At 42.9% G+C, this 27,723-nt stretch overlaps 1 protein-coding gene, 1 non-coding gene and 1 pseudogene across 2 annotated transcripts; 1 reads left to right on the plus strand and 2 right to left on the minus strand.

Moving 5' to 3' along the window:
- The first annotated feature begins 484 nt into the window (after positions 1 to 484).
- LOC120037205 (inosine triphosphate pyrophosphatase) lies at positions 485 to 4,856 on the plus strand. Its single transcript, XM_038983383.1, has 8 exons — positions 485 to 587; positions 1,758 to 1,815; positions 1,919 to 1,983; positions 2,094 to 2,167; positions 2,270 to 2,301; positions 2,557 to 2,669; positions 3,883 to 3,959; positions 4,166 to 4,856. The coding sequence occupies exons 1-8, from the start codon at positions 525 to 527 to the stop codon at positions 4,302 to 4,304; spliced, it is 621 nt and encodes a 206-aa protein (XP_038839311.1). The 5' UTR covers positions 485 to 524; the 3' UTR covers positions 4,305 to 4,856.
- A 2,107-nt stretch (positions 4,857 to 6,963) lies between these two features.
- LOC120037208 lies at positions 6,964 to 12,820 on the minus strand (annotated as a pseudogene).
- A 732-nt stretch (positions 12,821 to 13,552) lies between these two features.
- LOC120037209 lies at positions 13,553 to 13,605 on the minus strand. The gene has a single exon (XR_005474783.1). It is a non-coding gene; the product is annotated as a U7 small nuclear RNA (small nuclear RNA).
- Positions 13,606 to 27,723: the final 14,118 nt, after the last annotated feature.

A 27,723-nucleotide genomic window follows, 5' to 3' on the forward strand; every position in this document is an offset into this window, starting at 1 on the left:
CTGTTAACTTACTTGCAGTAAAATAAATGACGTAGTTACTGCGTTTTGACTTTGTAGGGCAGTGTACCTATTTTTTATCTTATTTTTTGTGCTACATTGATATTGATTACTGCATTGTTGGGTTTGGAGCTTGCAAGAAAGGCATTTTACTGTACCTGTGCACGTTACATAAACACTTTACATTTGAAACTATATTCTGACCTCAGTTATCCCTCTGAAGTGTGCATGGATAGCAATTGTTGTATCGTCATTTTGTCCAAAATATGCCGTTCTCTAAATATAAATGGTTGCATTTTAGCTTTCCGTCTTCCCGACATGGTATGTTCACCCGGACATTATTTCCAGCTGTACACAACAACATTCCGATTGGATAGTGCTGAATAGGCGGAGTTCCTGGCCTTACCCTGATTTGCTAGGATTCTTGGCAGTGGCCTGTCATTGGCTGATGCAGTGCCGGATGTCTTTGCGGTGCGGCGTGTTCTGGTCCGTTCGTGATTATCTTCCAGACATCAAGAGGCCTCAGCATGGCTATTCCAGCGGGGAGATCCGTTGTCTTCGTGACTGGAAACGCAAAGAAACTAGAAGAGGTGGGGAATGCTTCCGATCAATGCTTATTCCCTGTAGAAATGGCCCGGAATGAACATTGAAACGTTCCAAAGTGAGCTGTTTATTAGAGGCTCCAGCCGACTCCTGACAGAATGGAATGTCTGGCAGGGGTAAATGTGGTGGCCAAGTTTTAGATTACACCTGCTGAGTTCAAATGTTTTGATATATAATTCATCTAATTTTAGAGGCTACGTCAATAGGTTGTACACATTAACTGTATAACATGAACTGGGTTATTGGAGTCCTGCATGTTTAACAGTAAAGCACCATACCAGCAGGTGGCATCCAAGCCTTACACCAGGGATGGGCAACGTTGATGGGGGTGGGTGCCACAAAATATCAGAACTCCTTATTTTATTTAACTAGGAAAGTCAGTTAAGAACATATTCTTATTTTACAATGACTGCCTACACCGGCCAAAACCTCCCCTAACCCGGACGGCGCTGGGCCAATTGTGCGCCGCCCTATGGGACGCCCGATCACGGCCAGTTGTGATATAGCAGGATCGAACCAGTAGGAGCTGCAGTGGATTGCGGGTCTGCATACCCACATCCATGCCTTAGCCTTATCGGGGCCCTACGCAAAATGTTGTTGGGGGGGGGCACATCCCCAACTTGCGAGCAAAACATTAACATTTCCTGCAATTGTACTCATTTCGTCATTGGGCGAAGAGAAAAAATGTGCCGTTTTACAGCTAATTTCCTGCAATTGTACACATTTTGCTATAGGGTCGATATAAATGTTTGCAGTTTTTAATATGATATCTGAGTGAAAGTGACTAACAAAATCAACGAGTCTGTAATCGACCATGATTACTTCAAGTATAAATAGCTGGACGCTAGACTAATTTACCAATCTAAAAAATTTTCACTGACATGGACTAATTGAGTGACTGACATAAAAGAAAAACTGCTGATGCACAATCCATTTGTTTTATTGCACCTTGTGTATTCTACTATGCTAACTCTAAACAGTAAGTTGAGACCCCAGCTGGGTTCATAAAAAATCATCATCATTTTGAGGGGGTGGGGTGGAATTGATCTGCGGGGGGCGGCAGCTGCCAGTTGCCGGTCCCTGCCTTACAAATAACGCTGCAGACCAACTCACAAGTTCATGTCATCATAAAAGACTGCTGTTCTTTGTCCAACCAGGTGATTCAGATCTTGGGGGACAAGTTTCCCTACAAACTAGTGTCCAAGAAGATTGACTGTGAGTTAACTTTCTCAATGGAATGACGAGATAGATGTATACCTAATCAATACATCTCTGTTATGTCTTCACATGGGACTAAATTACTGTCCATCTTTCTCAGTGCCTGAATACCAGGGGGAACCAGACGAGATCTCTATACAGAAGTGTAAGGAAGCAGCAAAACAGGTGTGTCATTGTGGACTGTTCTTTTCCATGTGCTGTTGTAATGAGGTCTGGATAAGAGATACGTGTATAAATGCTCATCTGACCTGGTTTGTCCGTGTCAATTCTCTCAGGTTGATGGACCAGTCATAGTGGAGGACACCTGTCTCTGTTTCAGAGCATTGGGAGGTCTACCAGGACCCTACATGTGAGTAGGCCTCTATAACCTCTCTGTAGAGCTTGTGGTCGGATTCTCTAATATGACAATTCATTTATTGAAAATGTATCGTTTTTTTTTGTGTGTGTGTAGAAAATGGTTCCTGGATAAACTTAGGCCTGAAGGTAAATCATGTTTCATCTGTGAATGAATGAGTACTGTTACTTAAATGTAATGTTTGAGTGTGCAGTGGAGGCTTCTGAGGGGAGGAAGGCTCATGATAATTGCTGGAACGGAGCTAATGGAATGGTATCAAACCATGTGTTTGATGTATTTGATACCATTCCGCTCCAGCTATTACCACGAGCCAGTCCTCCCCAATTAAGGTGCCGCCAACTTCCTGGGTTTGAGTTTGTGTAACCGTCCCTCCCTCTATCCAGGTCTGTATAAGATGTTGGCTGGGTTTGAAGATAAGTCAGCCTGGGCTCTGTGTACCTTTGCCTTCTGTCCAGGGAAAGAGGAGCCAGTACAACTCTTCAGAGGGATAACTGAGGTCAGAATATAGTTTCAAATGTAAAGTGTTTATGTAACGTGCACAGGTACAGTAAAATGCCTTTCTTGCAAGCTCCAAACCCAACAATGCAGTAATCAATATCAATGTAGCACAAAAAATAAGATAAAAAATAGGTACACTGCCCTACAAAGTCAAAACGCAGTAACTACGTCATTTATTTTACTGCAAAATCTGACTTCAAAGTATTTTTCTGTCTAGACAGACAGCCATTTCTGATACTCCATGGTATATTCTGATCAACTGGCTTGTTCTTGTGTCAGGAAAACTAAATAGCACATTAATCAGATAATATACCTTGCCATTACAACAGATGAAAGATTTTTGACCAAATTTCAGCAGTCTTATTTTTTATTTTATTTCACCTTTATTTAACCAGGTTGGCCAGTTGAGAACAAGTTCTCATTTACAACTGCGACCTGGCCAAGATAAAGCAAAGCAGTTCGACACATACAACAACACAGTTACACATAGAATAAACAAACATACAGTCAATAATACAGTAGAAAAAGTCTATATACAGTGTGTGCAAATGAGGTAGGATAACGGAGGTAAGGCAATAAATAGGCCATGGTGGCGAAATAATTACAATATAGCAATTTAACACTGGAATGGTAGATGTGCAGAAGATGAATGTGCAAAGGAGCAAGATAAATAAATAAATACAGTATGGGGATGAGGTAGTTGGATGGGCTATGGATAGACGCTGTTCAGGAGCCTGTTGGTGTCAGACTTTTATGCTCCGGTACCGCCTGCCATGCGGAAGCAAAGAGAACACTCTATGGCTTGGATGGCTGGAGTCTTTAACGATTTTCCAGGCCTTCCTTTCTCACTGCTTGATGGCAGGTCCTGGATGGCTGGGAACTCGGCCCCAGTGATGTACCGCAACACCCATTGTAGCACCAAGCAATCAAGGGTGGTGCTGTTGCCATACCAAGTAGTGATGCAGCCAGTCAAGATGCTCTCTATGGTGCAGCGTGTTCATCCCCCCCCGTTTCCTGTAGTCCACAATCAGCTCCTTGGTCTTACTGACGTTACCCAGAGCGACTGCATACTTTTCCGTAATTCTTCGTACTGGTCCCCGTGGGAATCGAACCCACAACCCTGGCATTGCAAGCACCATGCTCTACAACTGAGCCACACTAACTCTGCATGCTTGCTTTGATAAACATGTATTTTTCCCCTAACTGTTTAGGGGCACATTGTAGAGCCTAGAGGCCCCAGAGACTTTGGATGGGATCCCTGTTTCCAGCCAGACGGATTTGACAAAACGTAAGCAGGACTTTTATTTTACTCTCAGGAGTCTGTTTTTACGTATCACACTTTATTACTCCTTTATTACTCTCCTACTATACCACTGGGGGGCAGTAGATGTCTATTTTATGTATTGACAACATCAGTATGAAGAAAAGGAATGAAAGTGATTATTGCCAGCTCATTTATTGTTGCGTCTCTCACTCTCTTTCTGGTCCCTGTAGTTATGCTGAGCTACCTAAGGAGGTGAAGAACACAATATCCCATCGGTACCGAGCCCTGGCAGCCATGTGCGAACACTTCTCCTCTCAGGCCAACGACAATGGCATGCCAGACACCAAGAAGAAGAAACAGAACGACTAACCATGGATCTATGGTCAGACAACCCTACCCCCATTCTTAACCTTTACCATCAGGGGGATACAAAACCTATCTGACTCTGTATCCGTGGTTAGGGGCAACTTCTACCTACTCTGACCAATCGCTCAACAAACAGTCAGGACTCAGCTAACCAATCAGACTGGGACAAACTGGTGCAGATTAGACAGTTCCACACTGGTCAGCAAGTTCTAACCTCATCTGCCAATGGTTTAGACCACACTCCGTCCTCCATCATTTGTATTAAATAAGTCGTTTTTGTACCTTATCAAAAAATAAGGATTTGGTTTATTCTCTGTTCAGAGTCAAGTCGCTTGTATTGAACACTGAATCTGCTTTTCTCAAACTGAAAGAGCTCATCAAATCTGGATTATGTGGGTTTTATGCACCAAAATGTGGTTCTAGTTCAAGACTTTCTGCTTTCTAAAGTACAGTCCCCAAGCCAAGACTACAGTATTTGTGATTTGTGAGAGGCAGGCTCTGTGAGTGTGTGGAGTGCCCCAAGAGGAGTGTATAATAAACCACAAATATTCTGTCTTTCTGAGTATGATCTCTTTTTAAAGTAGTAACTCAATGTTTTCTCTCCTGTTTGTCACATTTCCACTCCCCTTTTCTTAGTCTTTTGCCATTATCACCCCCCCCCCCCCCCCCTCAACGAAGGTCTCAGGAGTGGAAGTGTGGACAAGCAATCATGAATGCAGCTGATGGCGAAAACAACTTAACTAACAAGTCAACCTACACCTCCACTAAAATCAGTCAACATTGACCTGTGAAGGAATGTTCTTAAAATGGGCCTCTATGGTCCAAGGCCTTAGCTCTGTTTTCACATAAAGTACCTGAAAGACCTGAATGGATGGAGGGCTAGTTGGTGACTGATATGGAAGGAATTCCATTTCTTCCCCTTATGAGAGTAAGAGGGTATCAGACTGAGTGATCATCATCCTCCTAGCATATATATATACAGTACCAGTCAAACGTTTGGACACACTTACTCATTCAAGGGTTTTTCTTTATTTTCTACTATTTTCTACATGGCAGAATAATAGTGAAGACATCAAAACTTTGAAATAACACATGGAAACCTGTAGTAACCAAAAAGTATTAAACAAATCAAAATAGATTTTAGATTTTAGATTCTTCAATGTTGCCACCCTTTGCCTTGATGACAGCTTTGCACACTCTTGGCATTCTCTCAACCAGCTTCATGAGGAATGCTTTTCCAACAGTCTTGGACTTTCCACATATGCTGAGCACTTGTTGGCTGCTTTTACTTCATTCTGCAGTCTAACTCATCCCAAACTATCTCAATTGGGTTGAGGTCGGGTGATTGTGGAGGCCAGGTCATCTGATGCACCACTCCATCACTCTCCTTCTTGGTCAAATAGCCCTTACACCGCCTGGAGGTGTGTTTTGGGTCATTATCCTGTTGAAAAACAAATGATAGTCCCACTAAGTGCAAACCAGATGAGATGGTGTATCGCTGCAGAATGCTGTGGTAGCCATGCTGGTTACGTGTGCAGACAGTGTCAGTGTCACCAGCAAATCACCACCATACCATCACACCTCCTCCTCCATGCATCACGTGGGAACCAAACATGTGGAGATAATCCATTCACCTACTCTGCGTCTCACTAAAACACAGCGGTTGGAACCAAAAATCTCAAATTTGGACTCATGACCAAAGGACAGATTTACACTGGTCTAATGTCCATTGCTCGTGTTTCTTGGCCCAAGCAAGTCTCTTCTTCTTATTGGTGTCCTTTAGTATTGGTTTCTTTGCAGCAATTCGACCATGAAGCCCTGATTCACGCAGATGTTGAGATGTGTTTGTTACTTGAACTCTGTGAAGCATTTATTTGGGCTGCAATCTGAGGTGCAGTTAACTCTATCCTCTAACTTCTCCTCTGCAGCAGAGGTAACTCTAGGTCTTCCTTTCCTGTGGTGGTCCTCATGAGAGACAGTTTCATCATAGCGCTTTATGGTTTTTGCGACTACACTTTTGCGACTACACAAAGTTATTGAAATTTTCCAGATTGACTGACCTTGACTGACCCATGTCTTAAAGTAATGATGGACTGTCGTTTCTCTTTGCTTATTTGAGCTGTTCTTGCCATAATATGGACTTGGTCTCTTACCAAATAGAGCTATCTTCTGTATACCACCCCTACCTTGTCACAACTCAACTGATTGGCTCCAGAGCATTAAGAAGGAAAGAAATTCCACAATTTAACTTTTAGTAATGCACACCTGTTAATTGAAATGCATTCCAGGTGACTACCTCATGAAGCTGGTTGAGAGAATGCCAAGCGTGTGCAAAGCTGTCATCAAGGCAAAGGGTGGCTACTTTGAAGAATCTCAAATATAACATACATTTGATGTGGTTACTACATGATTCCATGTGTTATTTCAAAGTTTTCATGTGTTATTTCATAGTTTTGACTTATTCACTATTATTCTACAATGTAGAAAATTGTAAAAATAAAGAAAAACCCTTGAATGAGTAGGTGTCCAAACTTTTGACTGGTACTGTATATACTGTATATATATATGCCATTTAGCAGACACTTTTATCAGTCACGTGTGCCTACTAGAAGTCATTGATTTTTATACAAAAATAAACAAGTCATTGTTATTTAGAATGGATAACTTTTATTTGACCTTTGTATGAATTTGTACATAATGTAATAGTGGTGTACAATGCACAGGTCAGAAGGAGTTTTATACACAATACAGTTTGTATGATGACCAATGATACAGTATGCAAGGAGTAAACTTCATTATTTATTCTTTGACCCCTCACCTCCCTTTCAACACTATACATCAAAACACAATAAAAGCCGATCTCTGACAACCAAACAGTAGAAAAATAATTCCTCTATAAACATGTTTGTGGACTGTGCCACAGCAAAAGCCTTCCCACTGAAACAACATACCTGCAGGGGGTTTAATTCATAACACAATTTGCTTGAAAAAGCTTCATCTCAATCACTGCTGTGGCCAGTTTTGGTAACTACTAAACCTTCGCATTGACGAAGGTGGTAAATAATAGCATTCTAACCACTGACTACCACACTAACTGCTCTAAAGACAAGAGAAAGTCTTTTTGAAAGGTTTTTGTTGTGAGTTCCTCTACTGGTGACCCAGCCTGACGTCGTAGGAGACAATGTGGAAGTTGTCCCAGGCGTGTAGCTTCCTTTGGGCAGGGTTATAATCCACCATGCTGTTGTAGCGGTACTTATTCCTGAAGGGTAGCGCCACCTGCTTCCCCTGGCCAGTAGCTGTGTCGAACATAAAGTTGATGGTGGTGTTAGGAGCAGTGTAGCTGGCAACCGTGTAGAGACGGCCACAGATGACGAAAGCGTTAGCCACACTGTTCTTCCTGATGCTGGTCTCCCAGCTCCTCTTCACCGCCAGGTTGTGTGGGTTCAGCTGGGACACCACGATGGCTCCTTTAGCCTTGTTGGTGCTGTAGACGGCCCACAGGCCCTGCTCGTCCACCCCAAGATCCACATCGGTGTAGCCGCCCCAGGAGTAGGGGAACTGGCCGTGGAAGCCGGCGTGGGGCAGGTCTCGGCGGGCGGCGATGCTCTCAGATGCCAGGTCGTACCTCAGCAGGGTGCGGCTGCGGCGGCGCTGGTAGTACAGAGAGCCGCGGTACAGAGTCGCTCCTGTACTCTCCACTGGCTCCGGCAACAGCAACACCTTGTAATAAATAATGATAATACAGTCTGGTCATGGTTACAGACTTTACATTATACATCAATATGTTATCATCCCTTAATGGTTAAGGTGGGGTTGGTTAGGGGTAAGGTCATTTGATCTTAGATCTATGGTTAAGGTTAGCCTCTAGGTCTATCCCATGCCAGTCAGTCCAGTCACCCACCTTTGAGGGGTAGCCTTTAGAGAGCTGGTCCATGTCCTCGTAACCAAACAGCTGTCTGACCTCTGACCCCACTGTATCGATGCGCCACACCATCTTCCCTCCGTAGGGCGCCACAGCCTCCGGATCCTGCATCCACACCCCATATTTACCAGCTATACTATCAGCCTTGCCTTACGATGGGACACTGGCTCTCCTATTGATATCAACTCCCCACAGCCTGGGAGAGAGGAGGGGGGAAGGGAGAGAGAGAGCAGTTAGAGAGATGAAAAGAGAGATGGGTAGATGGTGGGGGGGCAGTTATAGGGACAGGTCATTAGATGTCAGGGGTGATGATGCTATTTTATACTATTGCGATGCACCCTGGAAGAGAGAGAGAGAGAGAGAGAGGAGAGAGGTGTGTGTAGAGATAATCAGTGGTAAATCCTGTTTTTGGATAGGGGTATGGAGGGAAGAGGTAACGGCTGCTAAAAGATCTGAGAGATGATAATTTCTCATAATGGAGACAGATAGCAGGTTTACAACAGTTTGGCATCTCTGCTAATTAACAAGCCCTATGAGTGTGTGTGTGGTACCGAGTTAGTAGAAGAGCAGCTAAGCTGAGAGTCATCAGATACAGGAAGGAATCCTCCACCACTTCAAGCCTCTCACTGAGAAAATGATCAGGCTGCTGTATATTTACCTCTTCCTAAAATACCTTTAGGATATTCACGACAGAGTGGTGTGTGTAAGGGCGAGGGGTTATGTAATTATATACAGGCACGGTCATCAACGATATGAATAACTCCAGCACAAACATGAATCTCAACTTGTTAATTTTGTCGACGTTTCAGTCTTTTTCTAGATGTGACAGAAACTGCAGAGGAAATGTGCAGAGGTAAACGTGTATGGTGGAGATGATCTTATCATAGATGTGCCTCTCAGTATGTTCAGTAGAGCTTCAGTGGATCTCTCCCTGTCAGGCACTTAACATATACAAACACATGCAGTCCCTCATGTTCTGATGTTGGTATTTGCCCTGGTATTTAGTGTTATTCTTACCTGTGTATTAATAGCAATATTTGTTTTGGGGCTGTCAGCAGGGGGAAGCGTCGTGTTTGCAGGGTCAGCTGTGCAGGGGTGGAGAGGGGGTAACTGTGTAATAGTATTGGGACTGTTGGGACCGCATCAGGATAATGACCAATTTGATATATCCAGGTGTGTGTCTCACCTGTGCTGTCCTCAGTACTAGGAGCAGGAACCTCAGTCACCTCAGCCTTCAACTCCTGGAACCCTGCATTGCCATCATACCGCCATGCTGGGTCTGGAGGGGGGAGGAGACAGACAAACAGACAGACAGAAAACAACCGGTGATACAACGTTGAGAAGCTCTGATTGAGACACAGGCTTTAGGGTGTCGAGTTCTGCCTCCGTCAATGAATCAATCTTCAATTGCAGTGCTCTTCAACCCTGGACCTAGAGAGAGAGCTACAGAGTGGGAACTGTGCAGGCTTTAGTTCCAGCCCCGCACTAACATACATCACCTCCACAATGTAGAGCTTTGTGAGTAGATGTGTTTTACTCATGTTTATTAAGACTATGATTAGAAAGATAGGCATATGCACATTTTGTGGTTTTCATTCGTTTTTCATCATTACATCTCAAACAACCAGCCTAGTTTGGTCATTGCTCATGAAAAAAGTATACTCATTGCAAGTGATTGTAGCAAAACAATACAGTCACGATTAAAGGAACTGTGCAACTGTAACTGTGGGTGTGCAAATGAGCTGCACCTAATAGTTTGCACATGCTAATTCTGTTTTGATTATGTGACCAAGCTATATATCTACCGGAATGGGCACATAACGCCAACTGAATGGGCTCGGGCGCATCTGATCGTGCACTAAACAGTTGAATGCAAATATCTGCTGCTAAACGATTCTCCAATAAAAATAATGTTTTTTTTGTTGTTGCCTGAGTAAGCCCTGGGCTTTAGAAAAAGAGGACCTACTGAACATCCAAGTGCCCCTGTACCGACCCTCTACAACCTGCTCATCCCTGAGAGCTACCATGGCACAGCGAGTGGAGAGCTATTCCTCCAGCATGACAGCGGACCAGGAAAAGACAGGTTTCTCATCTTCACAACGACACGTAACTTGACTTTCCTGTGCCAGTCCGTGTCCTGGTGTGTACTGCCCTACAAAGGCAAAGTGCAGTAACTACCGTACGTAAAAAAATGTACTGCAAAATATCTAGACAGACATCAATTTCTGGTACTTCATGATATATCCTAATCGACTGGCTTGTTCTTATGTCAGAAAAATAAATACCACATTAATCACATTATAATATTACATTTAAAAAAAAATATATATATGTAGTTACTGCACTTTGCCTACGTAGGGCAGTGTAGATAGATCATTCAAAGCGGCCCCACCCTTGTTACGGCAGTTGTACACCATTTTGGGACTGCGACAGTCGACCGTGATTCCAGCAGCCTATATTTTACTGCCCTATAAGTCTGAGGAAAGCATCAACAAGTAGCATACTATTGATGTTGTATTAAGGGTTCATTTTCAAAATGACAGCAATGTCGAGTTGAACATGCAATTCATCTAATGTCTATATATGAAATATTTTTTAGGAGATACAGTATATACAGTACAATCATGCGTTGGAGGCAGTGTTGGGGAAGCTACTCTGAAAATACTTTTACTTCACACTGGAAGAAGTTAAGCTACCCTTAAGAAAAACATAGTTTACTTAGCTAAAGTTACTTTGAAAAAGTAGTTCACTACATCTAAACTATTTCTAAATCTGAAATTTCATAGACTACAAATTGTAGGAACAGATCACTCTCGAGTCAGCCTATTAAACACAAAAACGATGTTTCAAGTGAGAATTGGGCAGGTCTGATGCCGAAAAATAAAGGAAATTCTTGCTTACTTCAACCATATTTTATTTTTGCAAAAAAAATTGTGTAGTTCTAGTAGTTAGCGATAACGCTACATGGCAAAAAATGTATTAACTACTACCACCAAGATTTGAATTTAGTTCAACTACCACTAAGCCACTGCAAAATGTAATTCAATTACTAGTTGAATTACATGTAGTACACTAGTACCCGGCACTGGTTGGAGGCAATGAGGAATTTGCCCCAAGACAGCTGGCATCAATGTACTGCAGCGACCCCAATTTCACCCTCCACCTCAAAATGCTCCCTGCGCTCTTGTTCATTCTACCCGCTGATGTAGAGAGATGCTATGGAGATCTGGAGAAGCTGATATTCCCCACATCCTCTGAGGAACAGGAGCTGCGCAAAGTTGTGAGCCACTTTGAGGGACATACATTGGGCACTGGAGATCACTTTGAGGAGTCTTCACCAAAAGAGCACCGGCATTTGCCATAGGTATGTTTATTTCCGAAATGTGGAACTACTACGATGCTGTCGAGCAGCAAGATTTTGTGGAGATCAATAAAGCAGTGAAGGATTGGCATCGGGCCTTCAGGGCACTTGCTGGTCCCACAAACCCAACGGTTTTGGAGTTAATCGATGCCCTGCGACAACAACATGCTCTGACTGAACCTGACCTGGAGCAGTACCTCGCTGGCAACCTACCACCACCACAGAGTCCGCAGTAGCTTGAAGAAGGCAAAGCGGCTTGTGGAGGACTACCACGATCTACCCCTAATGTATTACCTGAGACCCAATGCCTACACATTCCAGCTGCAGGTGTGATGACTGCAACACAGCAACCCTCAGGAGCAGATTGAGCACCTCCTAGCACATCTGTCCATGACACTGGACTGGACACTGGACTGGACACTACCCACTGGACAAAGACTGGTTGAATCAACGTTGTTTCCACGTCTTTTCAACAAAAAAATTCAACATGATGACGTTGATTCAAAGAAGGAAAAGTGATTGGATTTGCAAAAAGTCATCAACGGAAGGGAATGTTGTATTTCTTTCACCCAACTTTGAACCTAAACCCAATGACATGGTGACATTTTTTGTTGAATTCACATTAGTTGACAACTCAACCAAAACAAGATGTTGAAATTACTTCATGGCCTAACTAGTCTGCTTTTATTTGAAATGTATTTTATGGCATATTTTTGTAATTATACTAATTTTGTGGTAATACTGGGATATTCGTGAATTAATAATAATTCAGAATTATTTGTTCATTATTCATTCTGTTGAAATTAGATTTGTACACACACATGCAAACACATACTCAGTGGTACCACAGAAGCTTACCTCTCAAACTGCCAGTGTCCCCTTGTCTTCCAGCACTGGATACCAGGTGAGAGAGAACACCAGCATCTGCAAACACATCATGGATGTAGAATCACACACACTTTTTAACATCACAGTACAATGACAGCACCAACCCTGACCATGCAGTGACCATCAAGCCCAGAGCGGCCTACATCAGCCAGCTGTCGGGTCTCTGAGTGTGTGTTGGGAGTGGTGAGGGGGTCTCTGGCAGCACTACTGACAGCAGGGAATGTAAGAGGAGAAAACAAACACTCCTGAGTGGATTCCCAGCTGCTGTGGAGTCTGCCGGACTGTTGAACACACATGCAACCTTTAGTCTTGAAGCCCCCGACCTGCCTTGCTACCACAGTTAGCCATTCCTCATACCAGTTTAGTTCAACTGGAACAAGGCCAAAATTTCCCCCAAGGCTCACCCATCACTCCCCCTCTCCTCTGCCCCCCCCCCCCCCCACTTCCCTTCAGCCCCTCAGAGAACCATTACAGTTGAGAGTTTCTAAACTAAACACTTCACCCGTGTTGATAAACAGCAGCAGTGACTGGGTCTATAACAGTGATGGATGCTAACATGTTAACGTGTTAACAGCCTCATAATTATGCAATGTGTGTGTGTGTGTGTGTGTGTGTGTGTGTGTGTGTGTGTGTGTGTGTGTGTGTGTGTGTGTGTGTGTGTGTGTGTGTGTGTGTGTGTGTGTGTCTGAAGAGTTTACTGGCTCCTAATGAGCCATAATGATGCAGAACATGTTAGTCTTAGCCTCTGGAAACTGATGTTGATTTCCTATTTTGACGGAGACCCACATGAAAAAATACTATAGTATTCACTGTAGTGTTTTTGTAGACTTTACTGTAGCATTCACTGTAGCATACTGTAGTATTACAGTTAACTATAGTATAAATACCATATTAAAGGAAAACTGTAGATTATACTGTAATAATGAATGTAGTGGTTTTGTGGATTGTAGTACACTGAAGTATTTACTGCAGTGTTTTTGCAGACTGTAGTATACTGTAATATTTACTGTAGTGTCTTTGCGGACATCACTGTCGTATTTACTATAGTGTTTTTGTTTTTATTATCTTTGACATAGAAGTGGAGGCTTTCTCCTTCAGGAAACCTACTGGAGAAATACTAAAAGAGCACATTTTCCAAAACCTGTAAGTAGGTAGGTAAGTAGATAAGACTGGGGTCTGAACGAATATTTCAGAACTTGTGGTCTTTTCTATAAACTGTAGGGAACACAATATATGGTCTATACTTGGCATGTAGGTTTCTCACTTATGGGTGGCACAAATTGCGATATTGGGGAGGGGAATGGACAGAGTAAAATGCAAATTTAATAAAGTAGTATTTAATATAGTTTAAAAAGTGTAGTGTTTTTGCAGACATTACTGTATGGTGTTTTTGTTGTGGATACTACTTCAGTATTTACTATAGTATTCTATAGCAGGGTTTCCCATTTGGGTTTTGTCCCAGCACTACACAGCTGATTCAAATAACCAACTCATCATCAAGCTTTGATTATTTGAATCAGTTGTGTAGTGCTAGGGCAAAAATGTGGCCCCAGGACCGAGTTTGGGAAACACTGTTCTACAGTATACTACAACATTCTATAGTAAGTACTACACATGTGGGGAGAAGGGGTGAGTTTGGGGTAAAGTTGGGGGAGAAGGAGGAGGAGAAGTGTGAGGGGTCAAGGTTGGGAGACCAGAGTCACGTTCAACAGGCGTAAACAGAAGAAAAGAGTTGTACTGCCTGAACTTGCTCAATAAGAATGGTTATTTACATTTGCTTCTGTTTATGTCTTGTATGACCTGGGTCAATGGATGCTGTCTAGGCAGAAGGGTATGGGAAGAGGAGGGTGGTGGGGTGAGGAGGGCTGAGGGAGGGTGAGGGGAAAGAGTCTCGCTTCCCTGAACTACAAAACAGTTCCCAGGGGGCAAGGTCATTCATCATCTCAGGTGTTTGTGTGTGTGTGCGTGTCTGTGTGTGTGTTTGATGGATATAAGGGCAAATCTGGCAGAACATCATGACCACAGCAAGTTCTCACAGACTGAAACACCAAAACACTCATACCCATGCTCCCTGAGGATGGCCCAATCAAGCCTTCTAACCCTGTGCTATTAGAGTTATTAGAGCTGAGAGGAGATAAAAGGCTCATATTTGGCTGAAGGTCTCCCTCAGTCTCAATCTCTCGGCACAGTCCACCTTCATGTTGCTGTGTAGCAGAGCTGTTGTTCTTGGATGCAGCCATACTCACCATGGGTCTCTTGGCTTGGCTGTTGTTGATAGCATTTATTCTACAACAACATTGCCTTTTCCTAAGCCATTAGAAAACTTGCGTAACATAATCTATTTAGGGGGAGGTGAGTCAGTAACTAAACATTAGTAAACTAAACAAAAAGAAGAAGAAACTATACTATGGAACAAAGATAAATTATACAAAGAATGATAGTAAAAAGCTCTGGAGGACCTTTAATGAAATTCTAGGCAGAAAAGCTAACTCAGCTCCATCCTTCACTGAGGCTGATGGCTCATTCATTTAAAAAAAAATTGATATTGCCAACCACTTCAATAACTTTTTTTGTTGACAAGATTAGACAACTTAGGCATGACATGCAAACAACAAATGCTGAGCCTTCATATTCATGTATAATGGACCAAATAATGAAAGACAAGCACTGTAGCTTTGAATTCTGCAAAGTTAGTGTGGAGGAGGTGAAAAAATTACTACTATCTATAAAAACCACCTGTAACTGACAACATGGATGGTAAATTATTGAGGTTGGTAGCGTAACACATTGCAACTCCTATTTGCCACATCTTCAATCTAAGCCTAGAAGATGGAGTGTGCCCTCAGGCTTGAAGGGAGGCAAGTGGCATTCAGCTGACCAAAAATAGCAAAACAGCCTTTAATAGTTCCAACAGCAGACCAATCAGCCTGTTACTGGTGCTTAGCAAACTTTTGGAAAAAATCTTGTTCGACCAAATACAATGTTATTTTACAGAAAACAAATTAGCATCAGACTTTCAGCATGCTTATAGGGAAGGGCACTCAACATGCTCGGCACTGACACAAATGACTGATGATTGGATGAAAGAAACTGATAATAAGATTGTGGGAGCTGTTTTGTTAGACCTCAGTGCAGCCTTTGACATCGTTGATCGTAACATATTACTGAAAAACATAGGTGTTATGGATTAACATCCTCTGCCTTATCATGGATGGACAATTACCTATCCAATAGAACACAGAGGGTTTTCTTTAATGGAAGTTGAATGTTGAGTGTGGTGTACCACAGGGCAGCCGGCTTGGACCATTATTGTTTTCTGTGTTTACTAATGACCTTCCACTGACCTGCGTGTCCATGTACACTGACGACTCAACAGTATACAGTACACGTCGGCTACAACAGTAAAATAAATAACGGACACCCTTAACATAGATCTCCAATCAGTTTTAGAATGGGTAACTAGCAATAGGCTGGTGCTAAATATAAAACAATACTAAAAGTATCATTTTTCGGACAAATCACTCACTCAACCCTAAACCTCATATGGATCTATTATTGAATAATGTGGCTATTGAGCAAGTTGAAGAGACTAAACTGCTGGGTGCCATGCTAGATAGCATGCTGTCATGGCCAAAACATATAGACTCAATGGTTACTAAAATGGGAAGAGGTCTGTACATGATAAGGCTTTGCTGTGCTTTCTTGATATCTCAGTGAACCAGACAAGTCTTACAGGCCCTAGTTTTGTCGCACTTGGTCTACTGTCTAGTTGTGTGTTCAGGTGCGGCAAAGAAGGACATTGGCAAATTGCAGTTGGTCAAAAACAGAGCAGCACGTATTGCACATAGATGTACACTAAGGGTGAATGTCAATGACATGCATCACTATATGTCTTTGTGCAAGGTGTTGATGTTATGAAGGTACCGAACTGTCTGTTCAAGCAGTTGGCACTCAGTTCAGACACTCATCGGTATCACACAAGACATGCAACCAGAGGTCTCTTCACAGTTATTTATAGGAAGAAGTTTGGTCCAAATCAGAAATAATTTCTTAACAATCTAAAATGGTTGGTGTCAAAATCCTTGTTCTTGCGCTCTTGAGTTGGAACAATCCTCTGTATGTTTTAGCCTGCAAGTGCTAACATGAGGATCAAACCAGATGCCACAGAGCCATGCAGGGAAATAATGAACTTCTTTTTAGGTTTAGAGTGTGTAGAAGGGCAGCACTGGGATAGGGGATGGGGAGGTAGTGGATGGGGAGTTGGGGAAGGAGGATTTATGTGGTGGTGGGCAATGTCAGCTTTACGAGACAACATAAACCCCCCCCCCCCCCCCCCCCTACCCACACAAACACCCTTGATGGTCTGAGTCAAACATCAGCAAAGCCTTAAGGTAAGATGGAAATGGGACTCTAACATGTCCTGCTTGTCTTTTCTCACGTCGGCATCACGCCCCCCCCCCCCCCCCCCCCCCATCATAAAGAAGGCTCTGGTTGTAAATAAAAGACTAACCCTGGCTGTCCTCTAGAACCTTCTGCCTCCCTCCACTCTTTAAACAAATAATTGAGAAACCTGACACTACTTCGACCGCCTTGTGTTGCCCAAACACAGACATGCACAAGAACACACCCACCATTATCCACACAAACAGTTCTGTGGAATCCTCTATGTTACAGGAAAGCGCCTCATCATTGAGTGTGTGCGTCACATTTTTACTCAGGTCTTCCAGTTAACACAGAATCTCCTGACTCTCCTACAAAACCACAAGACACTTGATGTACAGCAAACACACAGTTGAAGTCGGAAGTTTACATACACCTTAGCCAAATATATTTAAACTCAGTTCTTCACAATTCCTGACATTTAATCCTAGTAATAATTCCATGTCTTAGGTCAGTTAGGATCACCACTTTATTTTGAGAATGTGAAATGTCAGAATAATATTAGAGAGAATGATTTATTTCAGCTTTTATTTCTTTCATCACATTCCCAGTGGGTCAGAAGTTTACATACACTAAATTAGTATTTGGTAGCATTGCTTTAAATTGTTTAACTTGGGTCAAACGTTTCAGATAGCCTTCCACCAGCTTCCCACAATAAGTTGGGTGAATTTTAGCCCATTCCTCCTGACAGAGCTGGTGTAACTGAGTCAGGTTTGTCGGCCTCCTTGCTCACACACGCTTTTTCAGTTCTGTCCACAAATTTTCTAAAGGATTGAGGCCAGGGCTTTGTGATGGCCACTCCAATACCTTGACTTTGTTGTCCTTAAGCCATTTTGCCACAACTTTGGAAGTATGCTTGGGGTCATTGTCCATTTGGAAGACCCATTTGCGACCAAGCTTTAACTTCCTGACTGATGTGTTGAGATGTTGCTTCAATATATCCACATAAATTTCCATCCTCCATGATGCCATCTATTTTGTGAAGTGCACCAGTTTGTGAAGTTTTTCCTCCAAACATAACGATGGTCATTATGGCCAAACAGTTCTATTTTTGTTTCACCAGACCAGAGGACATTTCTCCAAAAAGAACGATCTTAGTTGCAAACCGTAGTCTGGCTTTTTTATGGCGGTTTTGGAGCTGTGGCTTCTTCCTTGCTGAGCGGCCTTTCAGGTTATGTCGATATAGGACTCGTTTTTACTGTGGATATAGATATTTTATGTACCTGTTTCCTCCAGCATCTTCACAAGGTCTTTTGCTGTTGTTCTGGGATTGATTTGCACTTTCCACACCAAAGTACGTTATTCTCTAGGAGACAGAACGCGTCTCCTTCCTGAGCAGTATGACGGCTGCCTGGTCCCATGGTGTTTATACTTGTGTACGATTGTTTGTACAGATGAACGTGGTACCTTCAGGTGTTTGGAAATTGCTACCAAGGATGAACCAGACTTGTGGAGGTCTACAACTTATTTTCTGAGGTCTTGGCTGACTTCTTTTGATTTTCCCATGATGTCAAGCAAAGAGGCACTGAGTTTGAAGGTAGGCCTTGAAATACATCCACAGGTACACCTCCAATTGACAGAAATGATGTCAATTAGCCTATCAGAAGCTTCTAAAGCCATTACATCATTTTCTGGAATTTACCAAGCTGTTTAAAGGCAGTCAACTTAGTGTATGCAAACTTCTGACCCACTGGATTTGTGATACAGTGAATTATAAGTGAAATAATCAATCTGTAAACATTTGTTGGAAAAATTACTTGTGTCATGCACAAAGTAGATGTCCTAACCGAATTGCTAAAACTATAGTTTGTTAACAAGAAATTTGTGGAGTGGTTGAAAAATGAGTTTTAATGACTCCAACCTAAGTGTATATATACATACACACAAACATACACACACACACACACGCACACGCACACGCACACATACACACACACACACACAGTACCGGTCAAAAGTTTGAACACACTTACTCATTCATGGAATTTTCTTAATTTTCGCTATTTTCTACATTGTACAATAATAGTGAAGACATCAAAACCATGAAATAACACATATGGAATCGTGTAGTAACCAAAAAAAGTGTTAAATCAAATCTATTTTATTTTTGAGATTCTTCAAAGTAGCCACTCTTTGCCTTGATGACAGCTTTACACACTCTTTGCATTCTCTCAACCAGCTTCACCTAGAATGCTTTCCAAAAGTCTTGAAGGAGTTTCCACATATGCTGAGCACTTGTTGGCTGCTGCGGTCCAACTCATCCCAAACCATCTCAATTGGGTTGAGGTCGGGTGATTGTGGAGGCCAGGTCATCTGATGCAGCCCTCCATCACTCTCCTTCTTGGTCAAATAGCCCTTACACTGCCTGGAGGTGTTTTGGGTCATTGTCCTGTTGAAAAACAAATGATAGTCCCACTAAGCGCAAACCAGATGGGATGGCGTATCGCTGCAGAATTCTGTGGTAGCCATACTGGTTAAGTATGCCTTGAATTCTAAATGAATTACCAACAATGTCACCAAACAAAACACCCCCACACCATCACACATCCTCCTCCCTGCTTCACGGTGGGAACCACACATGCAAAGATCATCTGTTCACCTACTCTGCGTCTCACAAAGGCACGGCAGATAGAACCAAAAATCTCAAATTTGTATTCATCAGACCAAAGGACAGATTTCCACCGGTCTAATGTGTTTCTTGACCCAAGCAAGTCTCTTCTTGTTATTGGTGTCCTTTAGTAGTGGTTTCTTTGCAGCAATTCGACCATGAAGGCTGTCTCTGAACAGTTGATGTTGAGATGTGTCTGTTACTTGAACTCTCAATTTCTGAGGTGCAGTTAACTCTAATGAACTTATCCTCTGCAGCAGAGGTAACTCTGGGTCTTCCTTTCCTGTGGCGGTCCTCATGAGAGCCAGTTTCCTCATAGCGCTTGATGGTTTTTGCGACTGAAATTGAAGAAACGTTAAAGGTTCTTGAAATTTTCCGGATTGACTGATCTTCATGTCTTAAAGTAATGATGGACTGTTGTTTCTCTTTGTTTATTTGAGCTGTTCTTGCCATAATATAGACTTGGTATTTTACCAAATAAGGCTATCTTCTGTATACCACCCCTACTGTACCTGTATACCACCCCTACTGTACCTGTATACCACCCCTACTGTACCTGTATACCACCCCTACTGTCACAACACAACTGATTGGCTCAAACACATTAAGAAGGAAAGGAATTCCACAAATTAACTTTTAACAAGGCACACCTGTTAATTGAAATGCATTCCAGGTGACTACCTCATGAAGCTGGTTGAGAGAATGCCAAGAGTGTGCAAAGCTGTCAAGGCAAAGGGTGGCTACTTTGAAGAATCTAAAATCCAAAATAAATTTTGATTTGTTTGACACTTTATTGGTTACTACATGATTCCATATGTGTTATTTCATAGTTTTGATATCTTCACTAGTATTCTACAAAGTAGACAATAGTAAAAAATAAAGAAAAACCCTTGAATGAGTAGGTGTGTCCAAACTTTTGACTGGTACTGTATATATATATATACACAGTGCATTCGGAAAGTATGCAGACCCCTTCCCCTTTTACACATTTTGTTATGTTACAGCATTATTCTTAAATGTATTACATAATTTTTACACAATACCCTATAATGACAAAGCGAAAACAATTTTTTTAAATGTTTTCAAACGTAGAAAAAACACCTTACCTTATTTACATAAGTATTCAGACCCTTTGCTATGAGACTCGAAATTGAGCTCAGGTGCATCCTGTTTCCATTTATCATCCTTGAGATGTTTCTACAACTTCATTGGAGTCCACCTGTGGTAAATTCAATTGATTGGACATGATTTGGAAAAGCACACACCTGCCTATATAAGGTCCCACAGTTGACAATGAATGTCAGAGCAAAAACCAAGCCAAGAGGTTGAAAGAATTGTCCCTAGAGCTCCGAGACAGGATTGTGTCGAGGCACAGATCTAGGGAAAGGTACCAAAAATTTCTGCAGCATTGGCCTTGGTCAGGGAGGTGACCAAGAACCTGATGTTCATTCTGAAAGAGCTCCAGAGTTCCTCTGTGGAGATGGGAGAACATTCCAGATGGAACTTTCCAATCAGGCCTTTTTTTTTTTTAGAGTGGTCAGACGGAAGCCACTCTTCAGTAAAAGGCACATGACAGCCTGCCTGGAGTTTGCCAAAAGGCACCTAAAGACTCTCAGACCATGAGAAAGAAGTTTCCCGGAAGATAGAACTCGCCTGCAGGAAGGAAGGACTGACACTCAGGGCTGGAGAAACAGCTGGATTCAGGCATCAGACATGAAGCCAGTGATCGCATCCCAAATGGCACCCTATTCCCTATTTAGTACAATACTTTTGACCAGGGCTCCTGGTTAATAAGCAACCAAGTGCTGCTCACTGTCACACAGCCATCATCACTACTGTCACAAAGCCATTTCAGGTATCCATACTTCAGTCTTCCATACCAACCATACTAAGAGAGCGAGAGAAAGAGAGCGAGAAAGTGTGTCTCATAGTCTCCTCTCTCTCACATCTGCACATTTGCTCTGAAAACACTGGTTACGCATCATGCCTATTGTCGCATAACTGAACTCATTATTGGTGGGTGACTGACTACTACCGAGAAAGCTCTGATTCACAAACACAGCTACATTGGCACAGGGTTTAGTAAATAATCCATGCCAGCCCTCACTGAATAGGAGAGGCTGTCTGTCTGCCATGTGCATTCATTTGGAGAGTTCAACTGTTGGGAGCCATGAATCACTCAATTCAATTCAATTCAAGGGGCTTTATTGGCAAGGGAGTAGATAATATACAAAAGTGAAATAAACAATAAAAATGAACAGTAAACATTAAACTCACAAAAGTTCAAAAAAAATAAAGAAACTACAAATGTCGTATTATGTATATACACAGTGTTGTAACTATGTGCAAATGGTTAGAGTACAAAACGGAAAATAAGTAAACATAAATATGGGTTGTATTTACAATGGTGTTTGTTCTTCACCGGTTGCCCTTTTCTTGTGGCAACAGGTCACAGATCTTGCTGCTGTGTTCGCACAGTGTGGTATTTCACCCAGTAGATAGGGAGTTTATCAAAATCGTGTTTGTTTTTGAATTCTTTGTGGATCTGTGTAATCTGAGGGAAATATGTGTCTCTAATATGGTCATACATTTGGCAGGAGGTTAGGAAGTGCAGCTCAGTTTCCACCTCATTTTGTGGGCAGTGAGCACATAGCCTGTCTTCTCTTGAGAGCCAGGTCTGCCTACGGCGGCCTTTCTCAATAGCAAGGCTATGCTCACTGAATCTGTACATAGTCAAAGCTTTTTACTCTTAGAAAGAATGGTACTATCTACTTAAAAGGGTTCTCCGGCTGTCCCCATAGGAGATCCCTTTTTGGTTCAAGGTAGTACCCTTTTTGGTTCCAAGTAGAGCCTTATTGGGTTCCATGTACAACCTTTTCCCCAAAGGGTTATACCTGGAACCAAAAATGGTTATCCTATGGGGAAAGTAGAAGGACACTTTTGGAACCTTTTTCTCTAAGAGTGTATGTGAGTCCAATAAGAATGTAATGAATGACTGTAACTGTCTTGAACAACAATGGGTCCTGGAGAGGACTAGCCTACCTTCATCAGGGCAGAAGGCACCTCAACTTTATTTTCATTTGGTAACATTGCATAATTAAAAAAGGATTATAAACGAACTTTGGGAAAAGTTATATTCCTAATGAACATTCTGTAAAAGTACATCTGATGTCAAATAGGGACTATTAACTAGCAAGCCAGCAGCATACCACCCTGCATACCACTGCTGGCTTGCTTCTAAAGCTAAGCAGGGTTGGTCCTGGTCAGTCCCTGGATGGGAGACCAGGTGCTGCTGGAAGTGGTGTTGGAGGGCCAGTAGGAGGCACTCTTTCCTCTGGTCTAAACAAAGATCCCAATGCCCCAGGGCAGTGATTGGGGACACTGCTCTGTGTAGGGTGCCGTCTTTCGGATGGGACGTTAAACGGGTGTCCTGACTCTCTGAGGTCATTAAAGATCCCATGGCACTTATCGTAAGAGTAGGGGTGTTAACCCCGGTGTCCTGGCTAAATTCCCAATCTGGCCCTCAACCATCACGGTCACCTAATAATCCCCAGTTTACAATTGGCTCATTCATCCCCCTCCTCTCCCCTGTAACTATTCCCCAGGTCGTTGCTGCAAATGAGAACGTGTTCTCAGTCAACTTACCTGGTAAAATAACGGTAAAATAAATAAATAAAAAAAACTAGAGCCCTTTAGCTAGCTAGGTTGGACATAAAAACAATGTATCAAATATCAATCAATTATGGTATCAAAGGCTTTAAAAAATTTATTAGAATGTAGCTTACCGGAGACAAATCACCAGGCGATGGACTCCCGGTAGTTGGTATCCATCTGGGCGATCCTGGCTCCAACCATCTGGAGCAGGTGATCGAACTGGCTTCGGCCCAGACGGAAGTAACTTCGGAATTCCTCTCCAAACAGTCAAAGCTCTTGAATGAGACGGTGGAACTCCCCTGCCTGCTTTCGGGACTTTAACCATCTCTGGACCCACACAGACCTGCACTTTCGCGGGGCTGGTCCCGGCCCAACAGCGCGATCAAGACCACCTTCCTCAACGTTGGTCTCATTGTTGAAAGAGCCTACTCTGCTATCTTGACTTTATTATTGCATTTCGCTCCAAAACTGCATTTTGGAGGGAAATTATATTATAGGCTCTCACAATTAATTTGTGGATGTCATCAAATAAATAATATACTTGGCAAATAAATGTTTTAAAATAATAAATAATTATGCAATCAAACTGTTTTTATTATGTAATCCCACTTTTTTTTCTGGATATGTTTGCAACAAAAATTCTACATTCACATGTTGCTACTTTCTGTCAAGTCTGCCTCTGCAACGCAATGCTGCAAGGCAAACGCAGCGTTCCATTGGAAATGAATGTACTTCTGGTGTATCAAAACGCAAAGACACAGTCGGTGTGTTCGAAGCGTGAGCTCCTCCATCCCCTGGTTGCCCATGGTGACGGAGCTGTCCATCCAACTTTCAGCCACCTGCACACACCATCCAAACACTATGGTTCAATAAAGCTGAGAAAAGATGAAGACAGTCAAAGAGAAACATTTTAATGTTATAGTTTCAAGATTGATAGCTAACGTTAGCCGACAACAAAAAGTGCAAGGAGCTGAGCTAAATTTAAGAGCTACTTCAAATCAAATCAAATCAAATGTATTTATATAGCCCTTCTTATATCAGCTGATATCTCAAAGTGCTGTACAGAAACCCAGCCTAAAACCCCAAACAGCAAGCAATGCAGGTGTAGAAGCAAGTGCTGAGTGATGTTTATTACTGTTAGCCAACTGCCCGGTCGGCATGCCACTAAAACACAAATATAACGTTTGTATACCTATCAATTATTGATGTTTTTATTTGTTTTGCTAGTTGTCATTTTTGCCTTGTCTTGCTGATTACTTAACCTACTGTCAAGTAGTGACTCCAGTCCAATTAGTTGGCAACTAACACTGGTCCAGTCACCGCGCGCCCATGCCTGACCCAAACGTCCGTCCAGCAGGTTACACCGTGTTTATATATAGCCTATTGTTCGAAAAGTCAGTCCCTAAAAGTCAAAGAGATAATCGTGAAGATAACATTTCCTCCGGTGGACTTTAGTTCTGGTTCGAATCGGTTCTAAGCAACAATTCGATAACAGTTCGATTCATCTGACAGGCAGCTAACGTTAACGGGTCGTCACAGTCATAAACCCCGCCCATTTCTACAATTTATCTTCATAAAATCTGATTTTAAACCTAACCTTAATCACACTACTAACCGTATGCCTAACACTAACCTTAAATGAAGGTTAAATGTTTTTCACAAATTTTTACGATACATTCATTTTGACTGTGCTATCTAGTGGAAAACCAGCTAAAGGGTTTCTCTCTCTGTAAATACGCAAAAATCTGCGCAGGAGTTTCCAAAGACAGTTTGCACGCCCATTTACTCCAAAGGAACAGATAGCTAATTATAATATTAGTTTGGCTTGACAGACAGAAAATATTCCCGCCTCAAATCCAGGGTTATAAATCACACCCTTCAATGCACCCAACTCGCAGAGATACTGTGAACATGCTGCAAGATTAATCTACTGTAAATAACACTGCTGCACTCTTCAGCAGTGAGAGAGAGTGTGTGAGGGACTGCAGTCTAAAATCAGAAGGGGGGGGGGGGCATCTGTGCAACATATTTGAGATAGTTAAAGTCTGATAGAAAATAAAATAATTTCAAAAGCAACTGTAATCCTAAGAAAAACACTGCAGGGTTCATCATCAATAAACACCAGAGAGAAGTTTGAGAATAAAACATTCTTTACTTGATTGATAGTGTTAGCATAAACTACATCTGTACATGTTTCTATTTTCTATACAGTAAAGTATGAGATCATGATACTTGTTCACAAGGTCTTCCTCTCTTCTCCTCCTTCTCATCCTCCTCTCCTCATGCAACCTTCAGGTCCAGCACCGCAGGGTCCAGCTCCAGCCCTCCTCCACCCAGACCCACCAGGAGCACTGACACTAGGACGTCTAGAGAGGGAAGGTGGGACAGACAGAGGTGGAGGTTCGAGGAGATGACAGACATAATAATTTTTGCTGATTCATCAGACCTGAAGTGTCAAGTGACAAATTCCTGCAGGCAAATAAAAGTACATTTGAGAAAAAGTGTCAAACACAGACCGGTGTTTGGCAGGTGTGTGTGGATAGGCACGAAGTGATTGACTTGCAGACACATCTACCTTTGTTGTGGTTGGAGCCCACCCCTAGCATGGCAAGGCCAGCCACCATGACCCTGTGGTGGGCACAACAGACCAAGCCCTTATCCACCGCCAGGGTGCCACCTGGTGTCTGTGAGGGCACAGGGGGAGGGGCAGAGGGCTTTCCTTCTGCTCTTCTTCTGAGTGGAGGCTGCTGGTCAATGTAAAAACACTATTAGCCACTGAACTCAGGCATTAAGTAATCAAAACACGTGTGTGTGTGTGTGTGTGTGTGTGTGTGTGTGTGTGTGTGTGTGCGTGCGTGCGTGCGTGCGTGCGTGCGTGCGTGCGTGCGTGCGTGCGTGCGTGCGTGCGAGAGTGAGTGAGTGAGTGAGTGAGTGAGATAGTACCTGTGGTTATGGGGTCAGTGAGGCAGCTCTCTGACTGGACCAGTCCTTCATTAAACAGGAACACTAGTCTGCAGTAGAGATGACTAACCTCTCCTCTCACGTCCTCTACAGAGTACTGACCACTCAGAACACTGTTACCACGATTCACTACCTCCCTCCAACCTAGCTCACCTCCCATCGACAGGAACGGAACACATACAGGGAGAGGGACGGGGCCAGGGATGGAGAAAGGGGGAAAACAGTTGAAGGAATAAGGGGGAGACAATAGAGAAATAAATAAAGATAAAAAATTGAATAATCACAAATTCCCTACCTGCTGATTGGCTGGCATCCCAGGGGGTTCCATCCCCATGGGAGAGAGCTCTGATTGGACAGACTACATGTCTGTATACTCCTGGTCCCTATGCATCGCCATGACAACCAGTCACCTGAAGTTAGCGCTAGCTGCTAGTTGGCCACGACCCTCAGCTGAGCCATACAGCCAATCAGACTCTCTGCCCTGAGGCACTGTGGGGTTGACACAGTGCCTCACACAACTCGTTCGGTGGGCCCTCCGTTGTAACGTGTTGCTAACGAAACTCCAAGGTGACTTGCAGAGTGGCAAGGACATCAATAAACCCTTCAACTTCGGAACACAGTCGTGACATGAATGAGGCAATTATGTTCCACGTTGAAATAATATAACGAGCATTAAATTCAAATTAACACATTCCCCATGTTGTGTAATAAGATATAAACCTCAGTAACCGTTAAACATTTAATTTGGGAGCGATTTTTGTTACGTGTCAAACCTCGAAATCAAACAAACAAATGCACTTTTTATATAGTTAGGCACGCGTCTATTCTTTTGTATTAAATTGCGCAAACTCTAAACATATCGTGGTACGTGTCGGGATAGCACTTCGCTCTAGAGCCTGCATGCGTGCTGGTTCAATGGAAGTGGCTATCAGAGGGTCAAATTTGCCCCTACACCATTGATCCTTTTCACTCCCTCAGTTTTGGGACACGTGCATGGCGGAGGCGCGCGTCAATGCGCAAATTGAGTGCTGAGGGGCAAGTGGGTGATTTCGGATTCAGACTTAGACTGTAGCCAAATAGTAATATCCATATATTTAGAGATTTTCACACTGGTGTGACATGTATGATAAGTCCAATGTCTCCTATGAAAATGGCAAAGTGATTGGCACGGGCATCTTGGCTCTAGTGGGCAGTCCTGTATGGTAAGAGGGTAGCGGGGGTCACCCGGTGGTGGCATGGCAGAGGGTCAACAAGGGGGTAGAGGTGGAGTCTGTGCTCATATTCAGCCTCTGTCTCAGCATGGCGTACGCCTGGTACTCTCTCACCACAGACAGCCACCGCAGGAAGCCTTACGGGGAGCCATCCTCCCCTTGGCACATCTCCGGGATGGGCATGGGTTCTCCGGATCATCCAGACAACGGAGCCTCAGAGTCCAGCCCACATACAGTTACATTTCAATCATTTTGAAAACGCTCTTTAACTTTAAAGCTTGAAATAATAAAGTGTTATCCCTCTCCTGTTTTGCTGAAAAGCTAAGGGATAAGTACCTACTCTCAAATTCATAGACAGAGCTATGGATGCAAGGACT

Source organism: Salvelinus namaycush, unplaced genomic scaffold (genome assembly GCF_016432855.1).
Source record: "Salvelinus namaycush isolate Seneca unplaced genomic scaffold, SaNama_1.0 Scaffold1627, whole genome shotgun sequence".
Taxonomy (NCBI): domain Eukaryota; kingdom Metazoa; phylum Chordata; class Actinopteri; order Salmoniformes; family Salmonidae; genus Salvelinus; species Salvelinus namaycush.

Excerpts from the sequence above, each read along its gene's own strand:
- LOC120037205 (XM_038983383.1), top strand. The coding sequence starts at position 525 with ATGGCTATTCCAGCGGGGAGATCCGTTGTCTTCGTGACTGGAAACGCA. Across the intron at positions 588-1,757 it reads ACGCAAAGAAACTAGAAGAG|GTGATTCAGATCTTGGGGGA; the intron begins GTGGGGAATGCT and ends TTGTCCAACCAG. Across the intron at positions 2,670-3,882 it reads TCTTCAGAGGGATAACTGAG|GGGCACATTGTAGAGCCTAG; the intron begins GTCAGAATATAG and ends CTAACTGTTTAG.